The sequence below is a fragment of the Carassius carassius genome, chromosome 45 (genome assembly GCF_963082965.1).
Source record: "Carassius carassius chromosome 45, fCarCar2.1, whole genome shotgun sequence".
Taxonomy (NCBI): Eukaryota; Metazoa; Chordata; class Actinopteri; order Cypriniformes; family Cyprinidae; genus Carassius; species Carassius carassius.
Genome location: NC_081799.1, coordinates 25593302 through 25615893, shown reverse-complemented (window position 1 = coordinate 25615893; position 22592 = coordinate 25593302). Strand labels below are relative to the sequence as shown.

Here is a 22592-nt window from a genome sequence, read left to right as displayed (position 1 = left end):
TATTTAGAAACACTAGGAAGGAATCAGGCTGAAACCGATATTTCTCACCTGAAGGAAAGGTGTAGCCGTCGTTCTGATCTGGCACATCTTCTGCAGCCTGAACACAATAAAACACAAGATGATCCACTTTACATTTACACTGTACACGACTTAAAGAAACAGTTCATCAACAATACACAAATACAGTTTTGGGCTCCTCCGGAGGAATGATGGAGTCCTCCGCTCTGAAAGTGACCGCAATCTTCTCCTCCTTCTTCTTCTCTTCTCTCCTCTTCCGTCTGAAGGACACAAAGCCAGAATATTTTTAAAAACCTCATATATGTGTCCCTGGAGCACACTGGAGACACACTGGACACACTGGAGTCTCTGGGGTATATTTGTAGCAATAGCCAAAAATACATTGTATGGCTCAAATTATGCATTTTTCTTTTATGCCAAAAAATCTTCAGGATATTAAGTAAAGATATTTTATAAATCTCCTACTGTAAATATATCAAAACTTAATTTATTGATTAGTAATATGCATTGCTTTGAACTTTAAATGCATCCTCAGATTCCTGATTTTCAAACCATGCATCACTGGAAAGCTCATGTATTCAGTTTCAGAGGATGCATGACCTCAGTTGTGACTGGTTTTGTGCTGTGTGTTTTGGAGGCGTGTCACCTCTTGATGGACGGGCTGCTTGTGCTCTTGTTCTCCGGGACTCGGTTGGTCTTTAAGAGCTGTAGTTTGGTCTCGGCACCCATCTGCATCGCAGGGGTCCGTCTCAACAGCTCCTGCAGCGGGATGAGACGAGCTGTTCGTACCGGAGCCCTGCTGAAGCGCTCAACCTGCACAAAATCAATAAGGTTTGATCAAAATCCTCACGAGCATCACAACTGAATCACCAAACAAGTGCACAGATGGGGGAAATGATCACACTTATATAGATAGATATATCGGTGTAATGCTGTTAAATCAGGAAAAACTTTACTGCAGTTGTCGAGTCAAAACGAGCATTTTTCAAAAGGATAATGTATCTATATAGTGTTTTTAGATGAAAATTAATGAAAATTTAATGTTTAATCACACTATTATTGGTATTCCTGTTTTTATATTATGTTTTTTTGAAATCATATATATTTATGATATATATTTATAAGGATACATTTAACCTTAAAGAATACAAAGCGCAGTCTGGTGTTTGAGTGAAAATATTTAATTATATTATTAAATATTATTATTATAATATTAGAATTATTATTACATTATATAAAATATTCTATCATTTCAAAGTATGATTAAAATTTTTTTATACAAGTAGAGGCATGAGGATGTGTTTACTGCTTTGAGTAAAAAGGAAAAATAAAATTATATTATATTTCTTTTATTATAATAATAATAATAATAATACATTTAATAGTATTATTATTTATAAAAGCTATTACAATATCAAATTATTATACAAAAATATAAACATGAGTAAACTGATAAGTGATCTGAGTAAATAGTAAAACTAAAAAAAAACATTTTAAATTAAATAAATTTTTTTATAATTAAACATTTAATATATACTGTAATATACAGTAAATAAATTATATTTTTACTTTTTATAAAATGTTCATAACATACATAATATAAAAATGTATTAAATATATAACATGTGAATTAATATGTTTTACTGCTGAGAGTAAATCAATATTATTTAGTAAATATTATTTAAAACCATTATTATTAATACTATTATATTTAATTATTATAGAGAGTTCTAGAATGAAATCTAGATGAAACGGTATGAGTGTGTGTGATTGATGCTTAAAGACTCACAGCGGCGGGTGGATCCGGCTCTCTGTGCAGCAGCTGAATTCTGGGAAGGTTTGCCCCAGTGGATTGTGGGATACGAGGCAGCGTCACGGGCCGCTGGGGATCTGGGTGAAAGCGAAGCAGAGGAAGAGCAGGAGCGATACAGCGGCGTGTCTGATGGATGCTGATGGATGCTGAGGCTGCTCTCTGGACACACGAGGGGTCAGGCGGAGCGGGGGGGAGGTTCGGACCCCAGGCCTCTCTCACAGGAAGCTGCAGGAGTCTGAGTCCGTGCAGAGACGCCTGATCCACAGCGGTGCTCAGGAGACCACGAGACGTCGGGATCAAACTCCTGCCACGAGATCCTCCATCCTCCGGCCAATCAGAGCGCACGCTCAACTGCTGCACTTCCTGTGAGAGGAAGTCCAAATATCAGTCACTATATATATACACACAGCTAAATACACCGTTTCCTGCTAATGATATGACCACTTGCCAATAAATAAATCAATACTGAATCAATATTAATTTAATTATTAATTAGCATTTATTAATAATAATAATAATACTATTTTGATAAATACTAAGAAATAATGGCAAATAGTCATTATTATTGACAAATATGAATAAATAAAAATTATTTTATTGTTAAATTAGATTTTATTTTTATTATTATTGGCATCTACCAACAACTCCTATTCTTTTAATTTACTTTCAATTATATATATTGACGCATACTGACAAATAATATCCAATAATCATTAATGACAATACAAAAGTATTATTATTGCATAAATAAAAATATTTTAATATATAATTAACTAAATATTATTGTTATTGTTATTATTATTATTAAATATGATACAAAAATAAGTATTATTATTACATAAAATATATATAATATTTAAATAACTAGTTATTATTATTATTAAATATATTATATTGATAAATAATCATTTATTATATAATAATATTATTATTATTAATACATATTTATGCTCAATGAATATATATAAAAACATTATTATTTATCAATTTGATTTTTTCTTTTAATTATTGGCATCTACCAACACCTCCTATTCTTTAAATTCCATTAATATATTGATAAATACTGACAAGTAATATTAAATAATCATTTATGTCAAATGATGATGTTTTATTATTGAAAAAAATTCTATAATAAAATCATATCATAAAATTCATGCATAAATAAGTATTATTATTACATAAAAACGTATTTAATATTTAAATGAATAATTAACTAGTTATTAATATTAATTAAATATATTATATTGATGAATAAAACATTTGTTATATTATTATTATTAATAAAAAATATGATCAATGCATAAAAATACATAGAAATATTGATAAATTATTTTTATTGTTAAATAAGATTTTTTTTTTACATTTTATTGTTGTCATCTACCAACAAATAATCATTAATGACAATAAATAATTTATTATTATGGGTAAATATACATAAATATGATAAATAAATAAGTATTATTATCTGATAAATATAAATACAACTTAATATATAAATAATTAACTAAATGTTATTGTTATTATTACTATTAAATTATATTCACTGATATTATATATTATTATGAATAAATATATGATCAGTGAATACAAAAATATTGGCTTATATCAAAAACTCCTATTCTTTTGATTTGTTTTTAAAAGTTCATTTAAAGAAGTAAAATTAAAGTAAACAGTGTACAAAGTTAAACGTCTTTTTTTTAAGTTAAATAAGCATTTTAATACCAATTAAATAGTTTTAAAAGGTAGTTTGTAAATGTATGGACAGCTTTCTCAATAACGCACATTTTCTGTTTTTAAATATTTTTGACTATATATTCTTTTAGCATATGTCCAAAATACATTCATTTGTAAAATATATAAATAAATAAGTCTAATATAAATGTATAAAAAAATATAAACTATAACTTAATAAAAAATAAAGATCATTAGAAATATTAAAACAATTACAAAAGCAGGTTACAAGCTTACTAAAACAAACGGAAAATTATTAAAATAAAAGCAAAAAAAAAAATGAACATTCAAAAATCGTACCATTTATTAATTAACACTAAGATAACACCGATATTATTTCTATATTTACTAATATTACCTGAGGTTTGCGAGTTGGGTTTCTCTGTTCTGGATTCAGATCAGATCCACAATTCACATTCACAGGAAGGAAATCCTGGTTGTTATTAACCCTTTCCAGTCCACTGGCTTGTGTCGGGAGGTTGGTGTGCTGGGCATTCTGGGTAAAAGAGGCGGGCTGAGACTGGCGCTGTGCAGGTGTGGACTGAAGCAGGTTGGGTTGAGACAGCGGCAGGTTTGAGAAAGACGCTCCAACAACCTGCATGAGACTCATGAAGTTGATTTGCTGAAGCTGGAACAGAAGAAAACCAGGAAACTGTAAATGAAATATTCATATCAGTGTTTCCTATTAATAACCTGAATCTGTCCCACAGTTACTTTCACACATCTCACAATTACAGAAAAGATCCCTGATGTTATTGCTTATGATTGATGTCAAACGATTGTCTTCAACAACTCGTTTTTCAATAAATTATTTATTGATAAATAAATAAATATTGACAAATTATTGCAATTAACCAATTTCTGACAAATACGTATGTATTATTAATAAATGTATATTACTGAGAAATAAAAATGCAAATATTATAAATGATATAAATAAAATTTATAAACATTATTAATACATAGACAATAGTGTTAACAAAATCAATAATTGCTAAATTAATAAATATATTATAAATGAATAAATGTTATTGACAAAAATAAAAAACAGAAATGTTTTGTGCCATTATTTTGGCAAAGCATGTCAATCATTTCTCTTTAACATCTTCATTTATTTATTTATTATTGATAATAATAGTTGTTATTATTATAAATGTTAAAGATAATATATAAAAAAATGTATCATTCTTTACAAAAAAAAATATTAATATTAAAGAAATTATAATAATAATTATTATAATTACAATAATATTATTGATGAATAAATATTAAGTATTATTATACAAATTATTAGTAGTTCTATTTTTATTATTATGATTGTTATTTCTAAATTAATAGAGAGAAAGAAAGAGAGAGATTATTTATTGATGAATAGATGCTTTGGCATAATTTTGAAAAAAAAATGAGTAGCGTGTGACTAAATTTATAATGAGACAATGTTTGTAAACCTGTTTTCACTGAAATTAATGTGAAATTAAGAACAAAGTATTATTATTTTCCTATTCTAAAATATGACAAATCGTTTTTTACCTGGGTTTTTTTACCTTCAATTTGAACACTACAAATGTGACAGATGAGTAACTCTCAAAGTGCAGCAGATTGATGCATGTAACACAAGTATTTAGTATAATAGCAGAATGTTGCATGTGTTTGTTAAACAGGGCTCAGACGCACCTGCACTAATCTGAAGAGCTCGTCCTGGAGCAGCTGTCTGACGCCGTCTGTCTGCGCTTGGGGCTCAATGTGAGGGACTTCAGCGCCGGGAATCATGGGTAATGACAGTGCGTCTGTCTGCTGTACGCCGGCTGAAGCTGCGAGCTCAGGTCTGAGAGGAAAGCAGCAAGAGTAACACGCTCAGAGTAGAGATGTAATCATACGTGACCCCGGAGCACAAAACCCATCATAAGCGTCAATTTCTGAAAATTTAGATTTATGGATCATCTGAAAGCTGAAGAAATCATCTTTCCATTGATGTATGGTTTACTAGGATCGGACAATGTTTGAAAATCTGGAATCTGAGGGAGCAAAAAAATCTAAATATTGAGAAAATCATCTTTAAAGTTGTTCAGATGAAGTTCTTAGCAATGCATATTACTAATCAGAAATTAAGTTTTCATATATTTACGGTAGGAGATTTACTAAATATCTTCATGGAGCATGATCTTTACTTAATATCCTAATGATTTTTGTCATAAAAGAAAAATCGATCATTTTGACCCATACAATGTTTTTTTGGGTTTTGCTACAAATATACCCAAGAGACAGGTACATTATTTTTGCTTTACACTACAGTAGGGACATTCCAACACTTCTTTCCTAATTTCTACACTCAAATTGGACTGCACTTTTAAGCTTTTATTTTGAAGGAAACTCTAGTGTGATGATCTTCACCTGTCCAGCGGAGCACAGGAGCCGTGTTTTTCCTCCGATCTGAAATGAGATCAGACAGACACAACACAACACACACAGATGAGCGTCTAGTGTTCGTTTAGCGGTTTGAGCAAGGAGCAGGTGTAAAGGGTTAAAGCTGACATGCACAGACTCACAGTGATTGTGATGAATGTTCATCCGTGTCTGGACACTGTAGATCAGCGAGGGTTAATGCCTGTGGACACATCAGGAGAGCTTGTTTACATCCAGATCTGATGCATTATCATGATATGGCTATTGGCAACTAACTAAGCAACTAAATAAATACATATATTAATAATATTGCATATTTATAATAAAATGAATTACTGTTGACAAGTAATTATATATTTTAATACATAAGTTAACATTGATACATAATGACAAATAATCATTACTGACAAAGAAATTATTATTATTTGTATATAAGTATTATTAAATAACTAATTACCCACTGATAACTGTATTATTACAATGCATTATTAAATGAATAAATATTATTGATAAATAAATGTTACTGATAAATATTGATTTGAGTATAAATGTTTAGAATATGAACTACTACTACTAATAAAAACTATGATAAATTATATATTTTAATAAAAAATATCATGGATGAATAAGTATTGACAAATAATTACAAATAAGCATTGCTGATAAAATATTATTATTAATAATAATAAAAGTAAATACTAACTAAATAATGTATTAAATAAATATTAAATTGATTTAAATAACTACATATTATTACTATTAATTACTTAAGACGTAGAAATACATACATCGAAAATAAAATATTGATTTAAGTACCAATATGAAGTATAAATGTAGATCTTGATTTAAGTATAAATATCACAACACACAGTACAGTTATGTACAGATGTTCCAATATACAACATTCAGCTTAACAGCTTAGTGTCATTAGACTGAATGAATGATGCAGTTGACAAACTATCAGTGATGTCTGAAATCATTAGTTAGTCTCTGTAGACTGATTGGGCAGCACACGGTCACCTGATCTCTGGGAGCTCTGCTCTGATTGGCCCATGATGCCTCGGTGACATCAGCGGCGCTGCTCTCATCTGTAAACAAAACCACTATCAACAAGAAGACAATTTGAATTAACATGACTAATAATCAGTATATTAGAATGTGTCAGGCTGAGTGCACAGGAGACTGACCGTCTGTAGCTGCAGACGTCTGTGTGATGTCTCCGATCATCATCTCTGTGTCTTCATGTTCAGACAGCGGATACACCACATCCTCGGCTTCACGCGCACTGAGAACAAACAATCATCACACGGGATTGTTAAAACTGCTTTTCTGTCTAGTTCCCTTTAATTACTTGTTTGATTTATGAATCTTCAAAAGCTTTGACTTGATTCTCTGAACACTTTTAACTCAATCCCAATGCTTAAAGATAAGAGTTTTTATTTGTATCACATGCTTTTGTTACTACATCATTCCTAGAATTCCATTATTTTATTGTTTTTTTTTTTTTTTTTTATCAGAGTTCCGCTTCTTGATTCTGATTGGCTGAGCCGCATTCGAAGCTGTTCTAAATTAAGCTACAAAGTATCATACACCGTTTGTTTACTTCTGTGTGTTGCTCGGCAACCAGTTTGTAACAACCACAACTGTTTCTGAGGAGCTACATTGTTTGGTGGAAGAAATGTTTTTATTAATATCATTACACTTTATTTGCACTGTTTTATTTTGTGAAACCTTGCTATGTATATTTATAAAATCAAAACGAGCCCTTCTTGGGGTTTATTGCTTGGTATTTATTATGGTAGAATTAGATTTTTTGTTTAAATACAAAAAGTTTACAACACTAATAAAAATGACAAAGGCACAAAATAAATTTAAAAGAAAAATGAAAACTGAAAGTATAAAATTAAAAGCTATTTTAAAATATAAGCAACAATTGTAATAGTTTACAAATACATCTAAAATAACACTGATGTTGATATGAGACAGAAAAAATAAATATATAGAGAAAAAAATAAATAAATAAATTGACTTATTTTAGTATATAATTCAGAATAATGTTTTATATTATCATTTAAATAAAAATATATTTTTTTTGAATAAGTGAAACATTTTTCTATAGAGGGAGGGAGCAAATTTCACAAATAATAACAAAAAACAACAAGTAACACGTTTAAATTAAATGTGTTTTATATCTGTTCTCTAGACTGTCACTTTGAGCTCTTTTTTCTTTTCTATTTTTGCGAAAGCATCATAAGGAGTGTTTATCAGTCATGTTTTCAGCAGATGTGTGCTGTGGACTCACTCTTGGACGTCCAGCTCTGGGAGTGTGATGGGCGTCCCTGCTGACCCCGGGTAACCCGTGTCCACACTGCTTTCTCTGATTGGCTGAGCGACAGGCTCCTCCCTCTGATGGAGCACAGGAGAGTTCAGAGTCCGTTTCACATTTGTGCTGAAGTCCCTGTGGTGGTGTGATCCGGGGGTTTCTGACAGCTCAAGCCCTACGAACTAAAATACTGACTGTAAGTTTCCCTGAGGTCCTGTAACATCATCCATCTGATCATAAGTGGTCACTCAAGAGAGAGATTGAGAGAGAGAGCTGGCTGACATGGCGTTAGCATGCATTATAAATGTGCTTCCTGTGATTTCATGACTAAACACCTTTACTGCGTCTTGTTGTTTAGTGTTGTTATTGTTCAACTAAACTATTAAAAACATTTCTTAATATAATTAAGATGTCTGTAACATCTGTGTTTGTATTGAATGTAGTCTACTTACTGTGCACTTACTGCAGTTAATTTCAGATGGTTATGGTTATTGTTTTCAATAGCAAAAAGCAAGTTTGGCCTATTAAATACCAAATATCTTGTTTATGCATACTTTCCTTCTTTCTTGTTTGTTGCTTAAAAGAAAAAAAAAATTGGAAATCAGTATCGCAATCGGTCATGAAAAATCATGATCGGTGCATCCCTAACAAAAATATAAATTAATTTTTAATATGTATTTATATTATAATTAATAATTATTATTTATTTATCAATATTCATTTCTTTTGCATTGGTATTTCTAATGAATCATGCCTTTGCATCATGATCCATTAATAAATGTAGTTTTGTTCCTTCACAAAAAATAATGTTAGATCAGGATCAGAACACAACAAAACAAAAACCTTGCAACCAGACTCACCTGTCTTACGCTTCTACCATTTTTAAACAGTTTTACTCTTTGAATGACTTTGCACTTACACCTCTGATACATTCAAATTTAAACAGGCACGGCATCTATTGAGAATATGGGATAACAGTTTTATTGAAATCATCTCAGAATGCATCCTTACCTTAGAATGTGAGTGATTTGAGTTTTCTCCCAGCAGGGCGGCGCTGTACCTCCACTTTAGCAGCTCCAGCGCTGTCAGCACTGCAGGGGTCGAAGCTTTGACCCTGATGACCACCGAATCACCGGAGCCCTCTGAGCTCTTTCTGATTGGCTGAGAGAGCAGAACCCGCCGGTCGGCCCAACGCACCATCCACTCCAGCAGCCGGGCCAGCTGAGGAAACCGGGCCTCGAGAGAGGAGTCCAGCTCCATCTGAACATCTAATTCATCCTGAGAGAGGATCTTAAAGACTGTCGACTCCACGTCTGTGACATCTTTGGACATTAAGGAAGCCTGTCGACGAAGGGCAAAAAGACCTTGATGTTTCCCAGTATGGAGTCCAGGAAGAGCCCAAGGGGACGTAGAACGAGCGTCGAACTGAATGGACGACGGAGGTCTGGGAGCATCCGGGAGAGTTCGGAAGCAGTGACCGGCATGGAAGAGAGGTAACTGCGCACTTCGTTTCCGATCCTTCTGACGGCGTTTGAGAGTGGTCAGCATGTCAAAGGTCACCGAGTGCAGCTCTCTAGTACGGAGCTGTTGTGAGAAAGCACTTAGTAAAGGCAGCTCGGACTCCTCAGCGTCCAGTCTGTCTTTTCCCAGCATGTAGCTGAGGAACAAATCTAGGAAGAGCACGTACTCCTCATCCTCCAGCTCAAACTCCCAGGTTCCCACTGTGGGTACAGTCGAGTCTGGTGCTTTGGGTTCCAGTGTGCAGGATCTATTATCTCCTTTTCTTTCTTGTGTTGATTTCTCAGGTGCATCCTGAAATTTAGCAGTCTTAGAGCTACAAAAACACAAGAAAGAGTTTACTGTAGGTTTACCATATTCGCGCATTAATTTGCTCAAGCCGTTTAAAACAAGTTCGGAATGGCCTACTACTCAAACTATGTTTTAAGTATGCACTATGCATACTGGGAATAGAATATGAATTTGATATGCTCTGCACAAAATCCTTGCACTGAAAAAAAAATTCTACCTGGTTAAATAAAGGTAACTCAATAACTTCAAATGAAAACGAAAATATTACAAACTAGAAAACTATTGTGTTTATTATGTGATGTTATGTGATGTTAGTTATACAGATAGTAATCTTTGTTTTTAACTTGGTTACCAACTCCCAAAGAATACTAAGAACAATTAAAAAAATAAACTACTAACATGTTAGTTAGATAGTAACCTTAATAAACTGTTTAAACAAAGGATACTAAGTCCAAAAAACGACTAACATGTTTGGTAGTTAGTTAGTTAGTAACCTTTATTGTAATCTAGTTAAATGTAAACAACTAACAAAGAATTGTAAAATATAACGGTGGTATACATCCAAAAAACAACTAACAAGTTAGTTAGTTAGTAACCTTTATTTTAACCTGGTTAAATAATGGTTACTTACTCTTCAACAAAAACATTATAATAGTACATATGCAGAACACTACTAACATGTTAGTTATCAATTTAATTACTTATTTATTTAGGTAGTAACCTTTATTCAATGGTTAAATAAAGGTTACTAACTCCCAAACTAAGAATAATTATAAAATATTATAACTGAAATGTCTAAAAAACAACTAGCATGTAAGTAGTTAGTTGGTCAGTCAGTTAGTTGGTAACCTTTATTTTAACTTACTTAAATGTTACTAACTACCAAAGAATTGTAAAATATAACAATGGTACACATCCAAAAAACTACTAAAAAGTTAGTTAGTAACCTTTATTTTAACCTGGTTAAATAATGGTTAATTACTAACTCTCTAACAAAAACTAAAACATTATAATGGTACATGTGCAGAACACTACTAACATGTTAGTTAGTTAGTTAGTTAGAAATTTTAACTTTATTTAAACCTAGTTAAATGTTACTGACTAACTACCAAAATATAAAAATAACAATGGTACAAAAAATGTCCAAAAAATAGTTTAGTTAGTTAGTAGCCTTTGTTTTTAACCTGGTTAAATAAAGGTTACTAACTAACTACCAAAGAATACAAGATTCACTTTGAAACCATTTTCACTCAAAAAAACCTCATAAATGATTGCAAAGAAACGGCAAGTAACACATTGAATTAAATTTGAAATTTTGAATAGAAAGACTCAAATAGTATTTTCCTGTAAAATGAACTTCAAAAATCTTAGTTTAGTTTACAAAAAATAATTTTTACAGTGTGGATGACCAACTACATTTGCAGTATACAACATGCATACTGTTTCGCATAATATTTATACAAAAATATATACAGTATGCAGTACAGTAGCAGAGCTACCTGTGTGCAGATTTGTTCTGCAGCTCGGGGGAAAGAGGCTCAGACAGCGTCTCGGCCGTGTCTCCTTCACTGTACACTAGGGGGCGCCCACAGTCCGTCAGTGTGCTGTCACTCAAACTAGTCCCGAGAGAGAGGCGCTTCAGTATGGAGGCAGCACCTCCTCTGTCCTCCTCCTCTTCTCTCTCCCACAGGTATGGCTCCGGTGCACCCAGGTACTTTGCCAGACGCCGAAGCTCCCGGCGTCGCTGCCTCAGCTGATCCTGGATCAGAATCATCATGGTATCGCCGCCCTCATCTTCCCTAATGCTTCCTGGTGGCACATCTGTGAACATGAGCACATCTGGTTAGGGGCTGAAGACTGACCAGATGCTCTGCTTTCTGAACAAAGGAAAGAGCCATCGTTCTGGGTGAGATATTCCTTAAAGCAGCTCTTGCCTGGAGTCAAGGTGTCTGGCACTATCACGGGTCTCAGTCTCTGCACCAGCGACGTGTACTTATCCCGCAGCGGCACGCGAACAGACTCTGTCTCGTCAGGAAACACTTTCGCTAGAGTTTCTGCCGTCTAAACACAGGAAATGAAACACAAGCTTGGAATAACTGAACCGGTGAGGTGCTACAAAGATGCGTTGTAATGCTACACTAATGGACGATTATTTAGATTAGACTAATATTTATACAATTTTTTTTGGACCGTCATAATGCCTTATTATTGTTTGCAAGTTAATTAGTTGGTAAACTTTAATTAACCAGGTTAAAATAAAGATTACTAACTTGCTAACTACTAAAAATACTAAGACTTTACAATGGTATATGTAAAAAAAAATCCTTGTAATATCTTAGTTGTTAGATAGTTCGTTGTTATCGTTGTTAGATAGTTAGTTAGTAACCTTTATTTTTTACCTGATTAACCAGGTTAGTTGATTAGTAAACTTAAATTACAAGGCAAAATAAATAAACATTACCCGCAAATAATTGTAAGATGTTACAACAGAAATTAGCAAAGAACTACTAACATGTTAGTTAGTTAGTTAGTTAGTTAGTTAGTAACCTTTATTTTTACCAGGTTAAATAAAGATTACTCACAAAGAACTCTAAGACGTTACAATGATACTTGGCCAAAAAAACGATTAACATGTTTGTTTGTTAATTAGTAACCTTTATTTTAACCTTGTTAAATGAAGATGACCAACAAATTCCCAAACAATACTAAAACAGTAAAATCGTTCATTAGTTAGTTGGTTTGTTGGTTGTTTATTTTAATTTACCAAGTTAAAAATAAAGATGAGTAACCAACTCGCATAGAATGCTACGACTTCACAATAGCACTCATCCAAAACACTACTAACATGTATGTCAGTTTGCTAGTTAGTTAGTTTGTCAGTTAGTAACCTTTATTTTTAACCTGGCTAAATAAAGGACCACAACTAACTCCCACAAAACACAAAGACATGACAACGGTACATGTCCAAAAACTACTAACATGTTAGTTTTAGTTAGTTAGTTGGTAACTTTTATTTAACCAGGTGAAATAAAGGTTATAATCAACTCCCAAAGAATTCTAAAACATTTAGATTAACTTTCAAAAAGTCGGTACAGTACAAAATATAAGTATGCTAAATGAGTAAGTTTAGATTAGTGATGCAGTGTTTCAAAGGATTTTGTGAGACTTGTGGCAGCAGATAACGTCACATATTAATGCCAATGAGTTTATCATGGTGCACTGAGGTTTATAAGAAACCTTAAAACCCTCACTCATCATTGTGTGTTGTATGCTCGGGTAGGATGGTCTGCTTTGTCCATCCGTAGGTTAAAGCACTGGCATGTTTTTATTTATAAACCTATCCTGGGTTTACTTTCTCTCATATATGCATTCTTACAGTTGAAGTCAAAAGTTTACATCCCCCTTTTTAGATTCTGCTAAATTTTCATTATTTGACCAAAATAAGAGGGATCATACGAAATGCATGTTATTGTTTATTTAATTATTACTGACCTGAATAAGATATTTCAAGTTTACATATAGTACAATAATAGTTGCATTTATAAAAAATGACCACGTTCAAAAGTTTACACCCCCTTGATTCTTAATACTGTGTTGTTAGCAGAATAATCCACAGCTGTGTTTTTAGTTTTTGTCTTTTTTTTTAGTGATAGTTGTTAATGAGTCCCTTGTTTGTCCTGAACAGTTAAACTGTCTGCTGTTCTCCAGAAAAATCCTTCAGCTCCCACTAATTCTTTGGTTTTCCTGCATTTTTGTGTATTTGAACCCTTTCAAACAATGACTGTATGATTTTTAGATCAAATTTTTCACACTGAGTACAACTGAGGGGCTCATATCCTACTCTCCGATGCTCCAGATGGAAAAACCATACATTAAGAGCAAGGGGGTGATAAATATATTGCTAAATATAGTGCTAATATCAGCCTCGTGTGTGAGATGTGTGAGCTGATGACAGGAGACGGTGGATATTTGTGGAGGTCAATGTGGATATTGTGGCCTAAGTAAATTAATGTGTGAGAAACACTGTGATGTATAATACCACACGACTAGGCGGCAGTTCAGACACCAGGCTGAGCACTAAGTCCTGCAGGGCTTCCTCTGAGTTCAGGAAATGGCAGAACGGCAGGAGGCGGCGTGCCCAACAGAGAGCCTCAACACATAGATCTGACACACTGACCTGAGAAACAAAAACATGGATTGACACACCTGGCATCTCAGAGATACTCATGCAATCATTCTTTAAACGCACCGGAGTGTCTTTCTCCTGTTGCCTTGCAGCCTGGTACCTTCTACAGGAAACGCTGAGCTGGTCCCTCACATGGAGCATCCAGCAAAGTGCACACAACTCACGAAAACATACTGAACGAGGTCAGAAAATCATATAAATACACGGAGCTTCACATAGACACCACTAACTAAAAGTTCTGACAGCTAAATAGAGTAAGCATACTTATGATTTGCGTAGTGACACTATCCATGTCTTTGCTGGGCCCTGATTGGAAGAACCCACGATGGGTGGAAAATTTCCTCAGTCCATCAGGAACCAATTCTGCTTTGTGTTCAGACGCTTTCTTCCAGATCTACCAACAGAAAATATCAGATGAGATTCTTAAAACGATAGTCAATTTACTACTAACTAGTACTAAATCCAAATAGGAATACTAAGACATTCCATTGGTACTTTTCCAAAACAAAGAGAAAAAAAGAAGTAAAAAATTTTGATTTAGGTTAGGTTAGTTAGCTGGTGAGTTGTTTATTTAATTAGTAACCTTTATATTTAACCAGGTTGTTTACTAACGTGTACTAACTCCCAAACAATACTAAGACATTATAAAAGTATATGTCCAAGTAACTGCTAACAAGATAGTTAGTAACCGTTATTTTAGCCTGAATAAATTAATATTATATTAAGTGTTTGGACTCTTTCTTCTGGATTTACCAACAGAGATCATCAGTAAGATTCTTTGAACAACAAACAAACTAGTACTAACAAGTACCAAATTCAAACAGTACTTACTAACTCACAAAGAATTCTTAGACATTACAATGGTACTTGTTAAAAAAAACCTACTATGTTGATTTGATAGCTGATTGGTTGGATAGTTAGTTAGTTAGTGCTAGCTAGTTAGTTAGTTAGTAAATAACCTTTATATTTAACCTGGTTTGATAAAGGTTACTAACACCCAAAGAAAACTGAAACATTTAACCTGGTTAGATAAACATTATAACGGTACATGACCAAGTAACTGCTAACAAAGCTAGTTAGTAAGTAACCTTTACATTTAACCTGGTTAGATAAACATTATAATGGTATATGTCCAAATAACTGCTATCAAAGCTAGTTAGTAAGTAACCTTTACATTTAACCTGGTTAGATAAACATTATAATGGTACATGTCCAAGTAACTGCTAACAAAGCTAGTTAGTAAGTAACCTTTACATTTAACCTGGTTAGATAAACATTATAATGGTACATGTCCAAGTAACTGCTAACAAAGCTAGTTAGTAAGTAACCTTTACATTTAACCTGGTTAGATAAACATTATAATGGTATATGTCCAAGTAACTGCTATCAAAGCTAGTTAGTAAGTAACCTTTACATTTAACCTGGTTAGATAAACATTATAATGGTACATGTCCAAGTAACTGCTAACAAAGCTAGTTAGTAAGTAACCTTTACATTTAACCTGGTTAGATAAACATTATAATGGTATATGTCCAAGTAACTGCTATCAAAGCTAGTTAGTAAGTAACCTTTACATTTAACCTGGTTAGATAAACATTATAATGGTATATGTCCAAGTAACTGCTATCAAAGCTAGTTAGTAAGTAACCTTTACATTTAACCTGGTTAGATAAACATTATAACATTAAATGTTCAAGTAACTGCTAATAAAGCTAGTTAGTAAGTAACCTTTAGATTTAACCTGGTTAAATAAACATTATAATGGTACATGACCAAGTAACTGCTAACAAAGCTAGTTAGTAAGTAACCTTTACATTTAACCTGGTTAGATAAACATTATAATGGTACATGTCCAAGTAACTGCTAACAAAGCTAGTTAGTAAGTAACCTTTACATTTAACCTGGTTAGATAAACATTATAATGGTACATGTCCAAGTAACTGCTAACAAAGCTAGTTAGTAAGTAACCTTTACATTTAACCTGGTTAGATAAACATTATAATGGTACATGTCCAAGTAACTGCTAACAAAGCTAGTTAGTAAGTAACCTTTACATTTAACCTGGTTAGATAAACATTATAATGGTATATGTCCAAGTAACTGCAATCAAAGCTAGTTAGTAAGTAACCTTTACATTTAACCTGGTTAGATAAACATTATAATGGTACATGTCCAAGTAACTGCTAACAAAGCTAGTTAGTAAGTAATCTTTACATTTAACCTGGTTAGATAAACATTATAATGGTACATGTCCAAGTAACTGCTAACAAAGCTAGTTAGTAAGTAACCTTTACATTTAACCTGGTTAGATAAACATTATAATGGTATATGTCCAAGTAACTGCTATCAAAGCTAGTTAGTAAGTAACCTTTACATTTAACCTGGTTAGATAAACATTATAATGGTACATGTCCAAGTAACTGCTAACAAAGCTAGTTAGTAAGTAACCTTTACATTTAACCTGGTTAGATAAACATTATAATGGTACATGTCCAAGTAACTGCTAACAAAGCTAGTTAGTAAGTAACCTTTACATTTAACCTGGTTAAATAAACATTATAATGGTATATGTCCAAGTAACTGCTATCAAAGCTAGTTAGTAAGTAACCTTTACATTTAACCTGGTTAGATAAACATTATAACATTAAATGTTCAAGTAACTGCTAATAAAGCTAGTTAGTAAGTAACCTTTACATTTAACCTGGTTAGATAAACATTATAATGGTACATGATCAAGTAACTGCTAACAAAGCTAGTTAGTAAGTAACCTTTACATTTAACCTGGTTAGATAAACTTTATAACATTAAATGTCCAAGTAACTGCTAATAAAGCTAGTTAGCAAGTAATCTTTATATTTAACCTGGTTAGATAGTCATTATAATATTAAATGTCCAAGTAACTGCTAATAAAGCTAGTTAGCAATTAATCTTTATATTTAACCTGGTTAGATAAAGGTTATTACACCCAGAGAACACTGGAACATTATAATGGTACTTGTTCAGTTAACAGCTGGGTAATTAGGTAAGTAATTGTGATACACACACCTTGTGCTGTAGGTGTCTGCAGCGCTGCAGGTTGCTGATGTACCACTGCGCCGCAGGCCGAGAGCTGTGTGCCGCTCTGAAGAGCATCAAAACCTTCTCAACCAGCCCAGAAACCTGGCAGCGAAACTCCCTCTCCAGAACCAGAGCTGCATCTCTCACAGAGTCCTGAGGACATGGACACACAGTTGAAGATCGATGCGACAGAGACGGATGTCATCTAAGCCTGTCACAATAACAACTTTTTATCTATATATTGCCCCAGAAATATTCGCGAAAAGCACTATTATTGTCATTTTAAAGACCATTTTATGCCACTGAATATAGAATCAATGTAACAGCATAATAATGCAAGCCCTACACACGCGAGTGGAATTAAAAAACATGGTGACATTAATTTTTAAGTAAATATAAAAGTTGATATATTGGTTATTGTGAAAGTTCTATTCCATCACCCTCTTTTATGCTAATTTTGAAGTATCGCATCATAAACGAGTGATGGAAATGCCAAATTTTTAATTCTTAAATTTGCTAAAAGTTTTTAACGCTCGCTTGAGGTGGTTTTTGACTTTTGCGATAAAGGGTTCATGCTTGTTCGGGCTTGTGTGTGCTCCACCTGTGTGTTCGGTGAAGGCTGTGGACAGTACAGCGGAGGAGCAGGAAGGTAGAACGCAGGAGGAACCAGAGCAGGAAGTGACATCGCTCGCTCTTTGGCTGCATCCAGAAGTCGTGTTAGAGGATGAGAGATGATGTCCACCTCCGCCATGACAGACGCCTTCAGGATCTCCTGCACAGAGTCCTGAACCAGATCCATGTCCTCAACACACACTGTGCCTAAAGGAGCAACAAACCAACAGCAAATCAAAACTGTTTTAATTTTGTTGCACGGTTAATTAAAGGGTCTAGATCTCATGATTTACCCTGATTATAAATACTGAATTTTCACCTGTGTTAGCATGTGCTTCAGAGCCAATCATTCGGTCCAGTAACATCTCCAGCTGATCCTGGAATATCACTGCAGGCTTCAGCTCGGTGGGAAGGTGCAGCTCTCTCCAACGCAGGCTGGAGGACCGGGAAAAGCCAGAAATATGAAAACATCACCGCAGCATGTTACTCGAGAGTGACCCAGACCCTCATGCTGACTACAGACCTGCTGAGGTCGAAGTGTCCAGTGCAGTAGTTGCTGTAGGCCAAGCCGAGAACGGCTGCCATCTTCCAGTCTCCCAGCCGCAGGGCCATCCACGAGGCCTCGGGCATCAATCCTCCCAGCAGGAGCAGCTCCAGAGCGTAATCCACTGTCCACAGAGCCGAGAGCTGCTCGGAGCGCACCGCCTGCGATACACGAGTCTGACACAACTCCACCACACGTCCACTAGCATCTGTGAGTGACAAAACAAGTCATTACATGAGATAATCAACCATACACTGCCTTATTAGACATAAGAGACTCAGGCTGTGTTCAGAAAGCAATACTAGCATCATTGTGACCATGCACAAGTCTCTGGGGTATATTTGTAGCAATAGCCAACAATACATTGTATGAGTCAAAATGATACATTTCTATTTTATGCCGAAAACATTAGGATATTAAGTAAAGATTATGTTCCATGAAGATATTTAGTAAATCTCCAACCGTAACTATATCAAAACTTAATGTTTGATTAGTAATATGCATTGCTAAGAACTTCATCTGAACAACTTTAGAGATGATTTTCTCAATATTTAGATTTTTTTGCTCCCTCAGATTCCAGATTTTCAAACATTGCTCTATTCTAACAAACCACACATCAATGGAAAGATGTTTTATTCAGCTTTCAGATGATGTGACAGGGTCACAAATATTTTTCACTTGATGCCATCTTTGTATAAAAATATCTGAACTTTTGGAAGCCAGATCAAGTCAAGAAATAGATGGAATCATATCAGGTTTATTTGTCACATCAGACACGAAAGATCAAATGCAATGCACTGAATTATGGGATACAGCTCTATTCTCTACTCTCCATGCATTCAAAAATGATCTCACCGTGCGCAGAAACAGTGCACATTCATGTTGTTTGTGTGAAGACCATCGACTCTACCTGCGCGACTCCACTGAGCAAGGACACCGACAGGGCACTTGAGTATTGCTTTTTGCTTTTTGTAGCTTTTCCTCAAATATCTCTTACACTTGTAGTCACTATGTGCTTTCAGATCTCTACTATCACTACTAACACTCGAAGAGCACGCTATGGACGTTGCAGGAAGGCCTGTCTGACAAACCTACGTCCTGTCCCTCTGACCTCTACTACTACCCTCTCTAATCCAGTTGGTCTCTGGAACTGCCAGTCTGCAGTTAACAAAGCAGACTTCATTTCTCCTATTGCTACTCATTCCGGTCTCAACCTCATGGCACTGACAGAGACTTGGATCAAACCTGAAGATACTGCCACCCCTGCAGCCCTCTCCACTAATTTCACTTGTTCCCACACTCCTCGTACCACTGGGAGGGGTGGAGGTACGGGTCTCCTTATATCAAAAGAATGGAAATTTGATCTTCAGCCATCACCTACAGGTAACGGTTCATTTGAATCACATGCTATTACTGTAACCCACCCTGTTAAAATCCACTTTGTGGTCATTTATCGTCCCCCAGGTCCATTGGGAAACTTCTTGGAGGAGTTGGATGTGCTGCTATCAAACTTTCCTGAAGATGGTACTCCTCTGGTACTGCTTGGTGACTTCAACATCCACCTAGATAAACACCAGGCTGCTGACTTCAAAACTCTGCTCGCCTCATTTGATCTCAAGCTAGTGTCTACTACAGCGACTCACAAATCAGGCAACCAACTTGACCTCATCTACACACGCTGTTTCTCTGTGGACAATTCTTCAGTTGCTCCACTGCACACCTCAGACCACTTCCTCATTACTGCTAATCTAGCACTTACTCCTGAAGTGCCTCACACTCCAACGCAGGTCACCTTTCGACGGAACCTACGCTCACTCTCTCCATCTCGCCTATCTTCTGTGGTTTTATCCTCACTTCCTGCACTCTCTCAGTTCTCTGCTCTGGACACGAACAGTGCTACGGATACTCTTTGCTCCACTTTACTATCTTGCTTGGACAACTTTTGCCCACTGTTGTTTAAACCAGCACGCACTGCCCCATCTGCCCCCTGGCTGTCTGAGGTTCTCCGTGAACATCGCTCTAAACTCAGGGCTGCAGAGAGGAAATGGCAGAAACAAGAAACTCTACAGACCTCAGTGTGTATCAGTCTCTCCTCTCTTCCTTCTCTGCAAATGTCTTCACGGCTAAAACATCCTACTACCACAACAAAATTAACAGCTGTTGTGATGCTCGGACTTCAAGACTTTCTCGAGTCTTCAAGACTTTCTCTTCTCTTCTTAATCCACCGCCACCACCTCCTCCATCGACTCTTACAGCGGACGACTTTGATGGATGTTGTCTTATTTGTGAAGAAAACTGCAGTGACCAATTCTCCACACCGGAGACTGAGGACAACTTCACAATGACCGACACACACTCTTTCTCCTCCTTCTCCCCACTCTCAGAGATGGACGTCTCCAAACTTCTCCTGTCCAATCATCCTACTACTTGTCCACTTGATCCGATCCCCACTCACCTCCTTCAAGCGATCTCTTCTTCAGTCATACCTTCGCTTACTCACATTATCAACTCCTCTCTTCACTCTGGAAATTTCCCTCAGCATTCAAGCAGGCTCGGGTAAGCCCACTGCTCAAGAAACCATCTCTAAATCCAGCGCTTCTTGAAACCTACAGACCGGTATCCCTTCTTCCATTCATTGCAAAGACACTTGAGCGAGCTGTGTTCAACCAGCTTTCTATGTTCCTTGTACAGAACAACCTCCTGGACAGCAACCAATCTGGCTTCAAAAGTGGCCACTCAACTGAGACTGCTCTGCTCTCGGTTACTGAAGCCCTGCGACTAGCAAGAGCAGCTTCAAAATCCTCAGTACTCATCTTACTGGACCTTTCTGCTGCTTTTGACACTGTTAATCACCAGATTCTCCTGTCCACCCTCAAAAAGATGGGCATCTCTGGAACAGCACTCCTGTGGGTTAAGTCCTACCTCTCTGACAGATCCTTCAGTGTGTCTTGGAGGGGTGATGTTTCAAAGTCACACCACCTTGCTACTGGGGTTCCTCAAGGCTCAGTACTTGGACCACTTCTCTTCTCCATCTACATGACGTCATTAGGATCTGACATTCAGAAGTATGGCTTTTCTTACCACTGCTACGCTGATGACACCCAACTCTACTTCTCATTTCAACCACTTAACCAACTAATACTAGCACTTTTCCTTTTCTTGTCTTTTCATTTATTAAAAAAAAAACCTGGCTATGCGTTCTATATTAGACTAACTGAGACTTGTCATGGCACTTGTATACTGTTGTTGTTCTCTTGTTGACCTGACTGCTTCTATTGTTCTCATTTGTAAGTCGCTTTGGATAAGAGCGTCTGCTAAATGATTAAATGTAAATGTTTGTGGTGGACTCACCGTGTGGTAAGTGAAGAGGAGGCAGCACGTCGACGTTGTGTGGTGGGAGGATGAAGAGCGGACGGTTGGTGAAGTACGCAGCCATAAACCTGCCCAGAGACTGAACCACAGCACAGGCCGCTTCACGCCCCACCAGACCCTCATCTACAGAGAGAAACCGCTTACTGACCTCAGCACAATCACACCTAGCAATACACTGCTGTTCAAAGTGTGGGATCACGATTAAAAAAGAATAGATAGATTCATCAAGGATGCATTCAATTAATCAAAAGTGACAGTAAAGACATGTATAATGTCACAAACATTTATATTTCAATAAATGCTGTTTTTTTTTACTTTCTATTCATCTGTGAATCCTGAAAAATGTGACCCCGGAGCACAACAATCAGTCATAAGGGTCATTTGTTTCTAAATTGAGATTTATGCATGATCTGAAAGCCGAATAAAACATCTTTTCAGTGATGTATGGTTTGTTATGATAAAACAATATTAAAAAATATGGAATCTGAGGGTGCAAAAAAAACCTAAATATTGTATTAAACGTTAAAGTTCTTAGCAATGCATATTACTAATCAAAAATTAAGTTTTGATATATTTACGATAGGAAATATCCAAAATATCTTCATTGAACATGATCTTTACTTAATATCCTAATGATTTTTGGCATGAAAGAAAATTTTGTAATTTTGACTCGTACAATGAACTGGTTTTATTTAATTTTGAGATTAAGACGTGTTCTACATTG

The 22592-nt window shown here is 35.2% G+C and overlaps 1 protein-coding gene across 1 annotated transcript in view; it reads right to left on the bottom strand.

Moving 5' to 3' along the window:
- Window positions 1-22592, bottom strand: part of cplane1 (ciliogenesis and planar polarity effector 1) — a 53552-nt gene that overhangs the window by 14521 nt on the left and 16439 nt on the right. The window contains exons 15-36 of the mRNA XM_059539389.1: window positions 21848-21991; window positions 18476-18704; window positions 18272-18387; window positions 17942-18159; window positions 17329-17493; window positions 14548-14677; window positions 14347-14456; window positions 14137-14274; window positions 12026-12158; window positions 11597-11906; window positions 9300-10122; window positions 8268-8470; window positions 7153-7250; window positions 6986-7068; window positions 6109-6167; window positions 5954-5992; window positions 5237-5387; window positions 3921-4190; window positions 1808-2194; window positions 665-831; window positions 172-278; window positions 49-87 (exon numbers count right to left, since the gene is read on the bottom strand). Coding sequence (XP_059395372.1) covers window positions 49-87; window positions 172-278; window positions 665-831; window positions 1808-2194; window positions 3921-4190; window positions 5237-5387; window positions 5954-5992; window positions 6109-6167; window positions 6986-7068; window positions 7153-7250; window positions 8268-8470; window positions 9300-10122; window positions 11597-11906; window positions 12026-12158; window positions 14137-14274; window positions 14347-14456; window positions 14548-14677; window positions 17329-17493; window positions 17942-18159; window positions 18272-18387; window positions 18476-18704; window positions 21848-21991 — 4119 coding nt within the window. The remainder of the gene's footprint in view (window positions 1-48; window positions 88-171; window positions 279-664; window positions 832-1807; window positions 2195-3920; window positions 4191-5236; window positions 5388-5953; window positions 5993-6108; window positions 6168-6985; window positions 7069-7152; window positions 7251-8267; window positions 8471-9299; window positions 10123-11596; window positions 11907-12025; window positions 12159-14136; window positions 14275-14346; window positions 14457-14547; window positions 14678-17328; window positions 17494-17941; window positions 18160-18271; window positions 18388-18475; window positions 18705-21847; window positions 21992-22592) is intronic.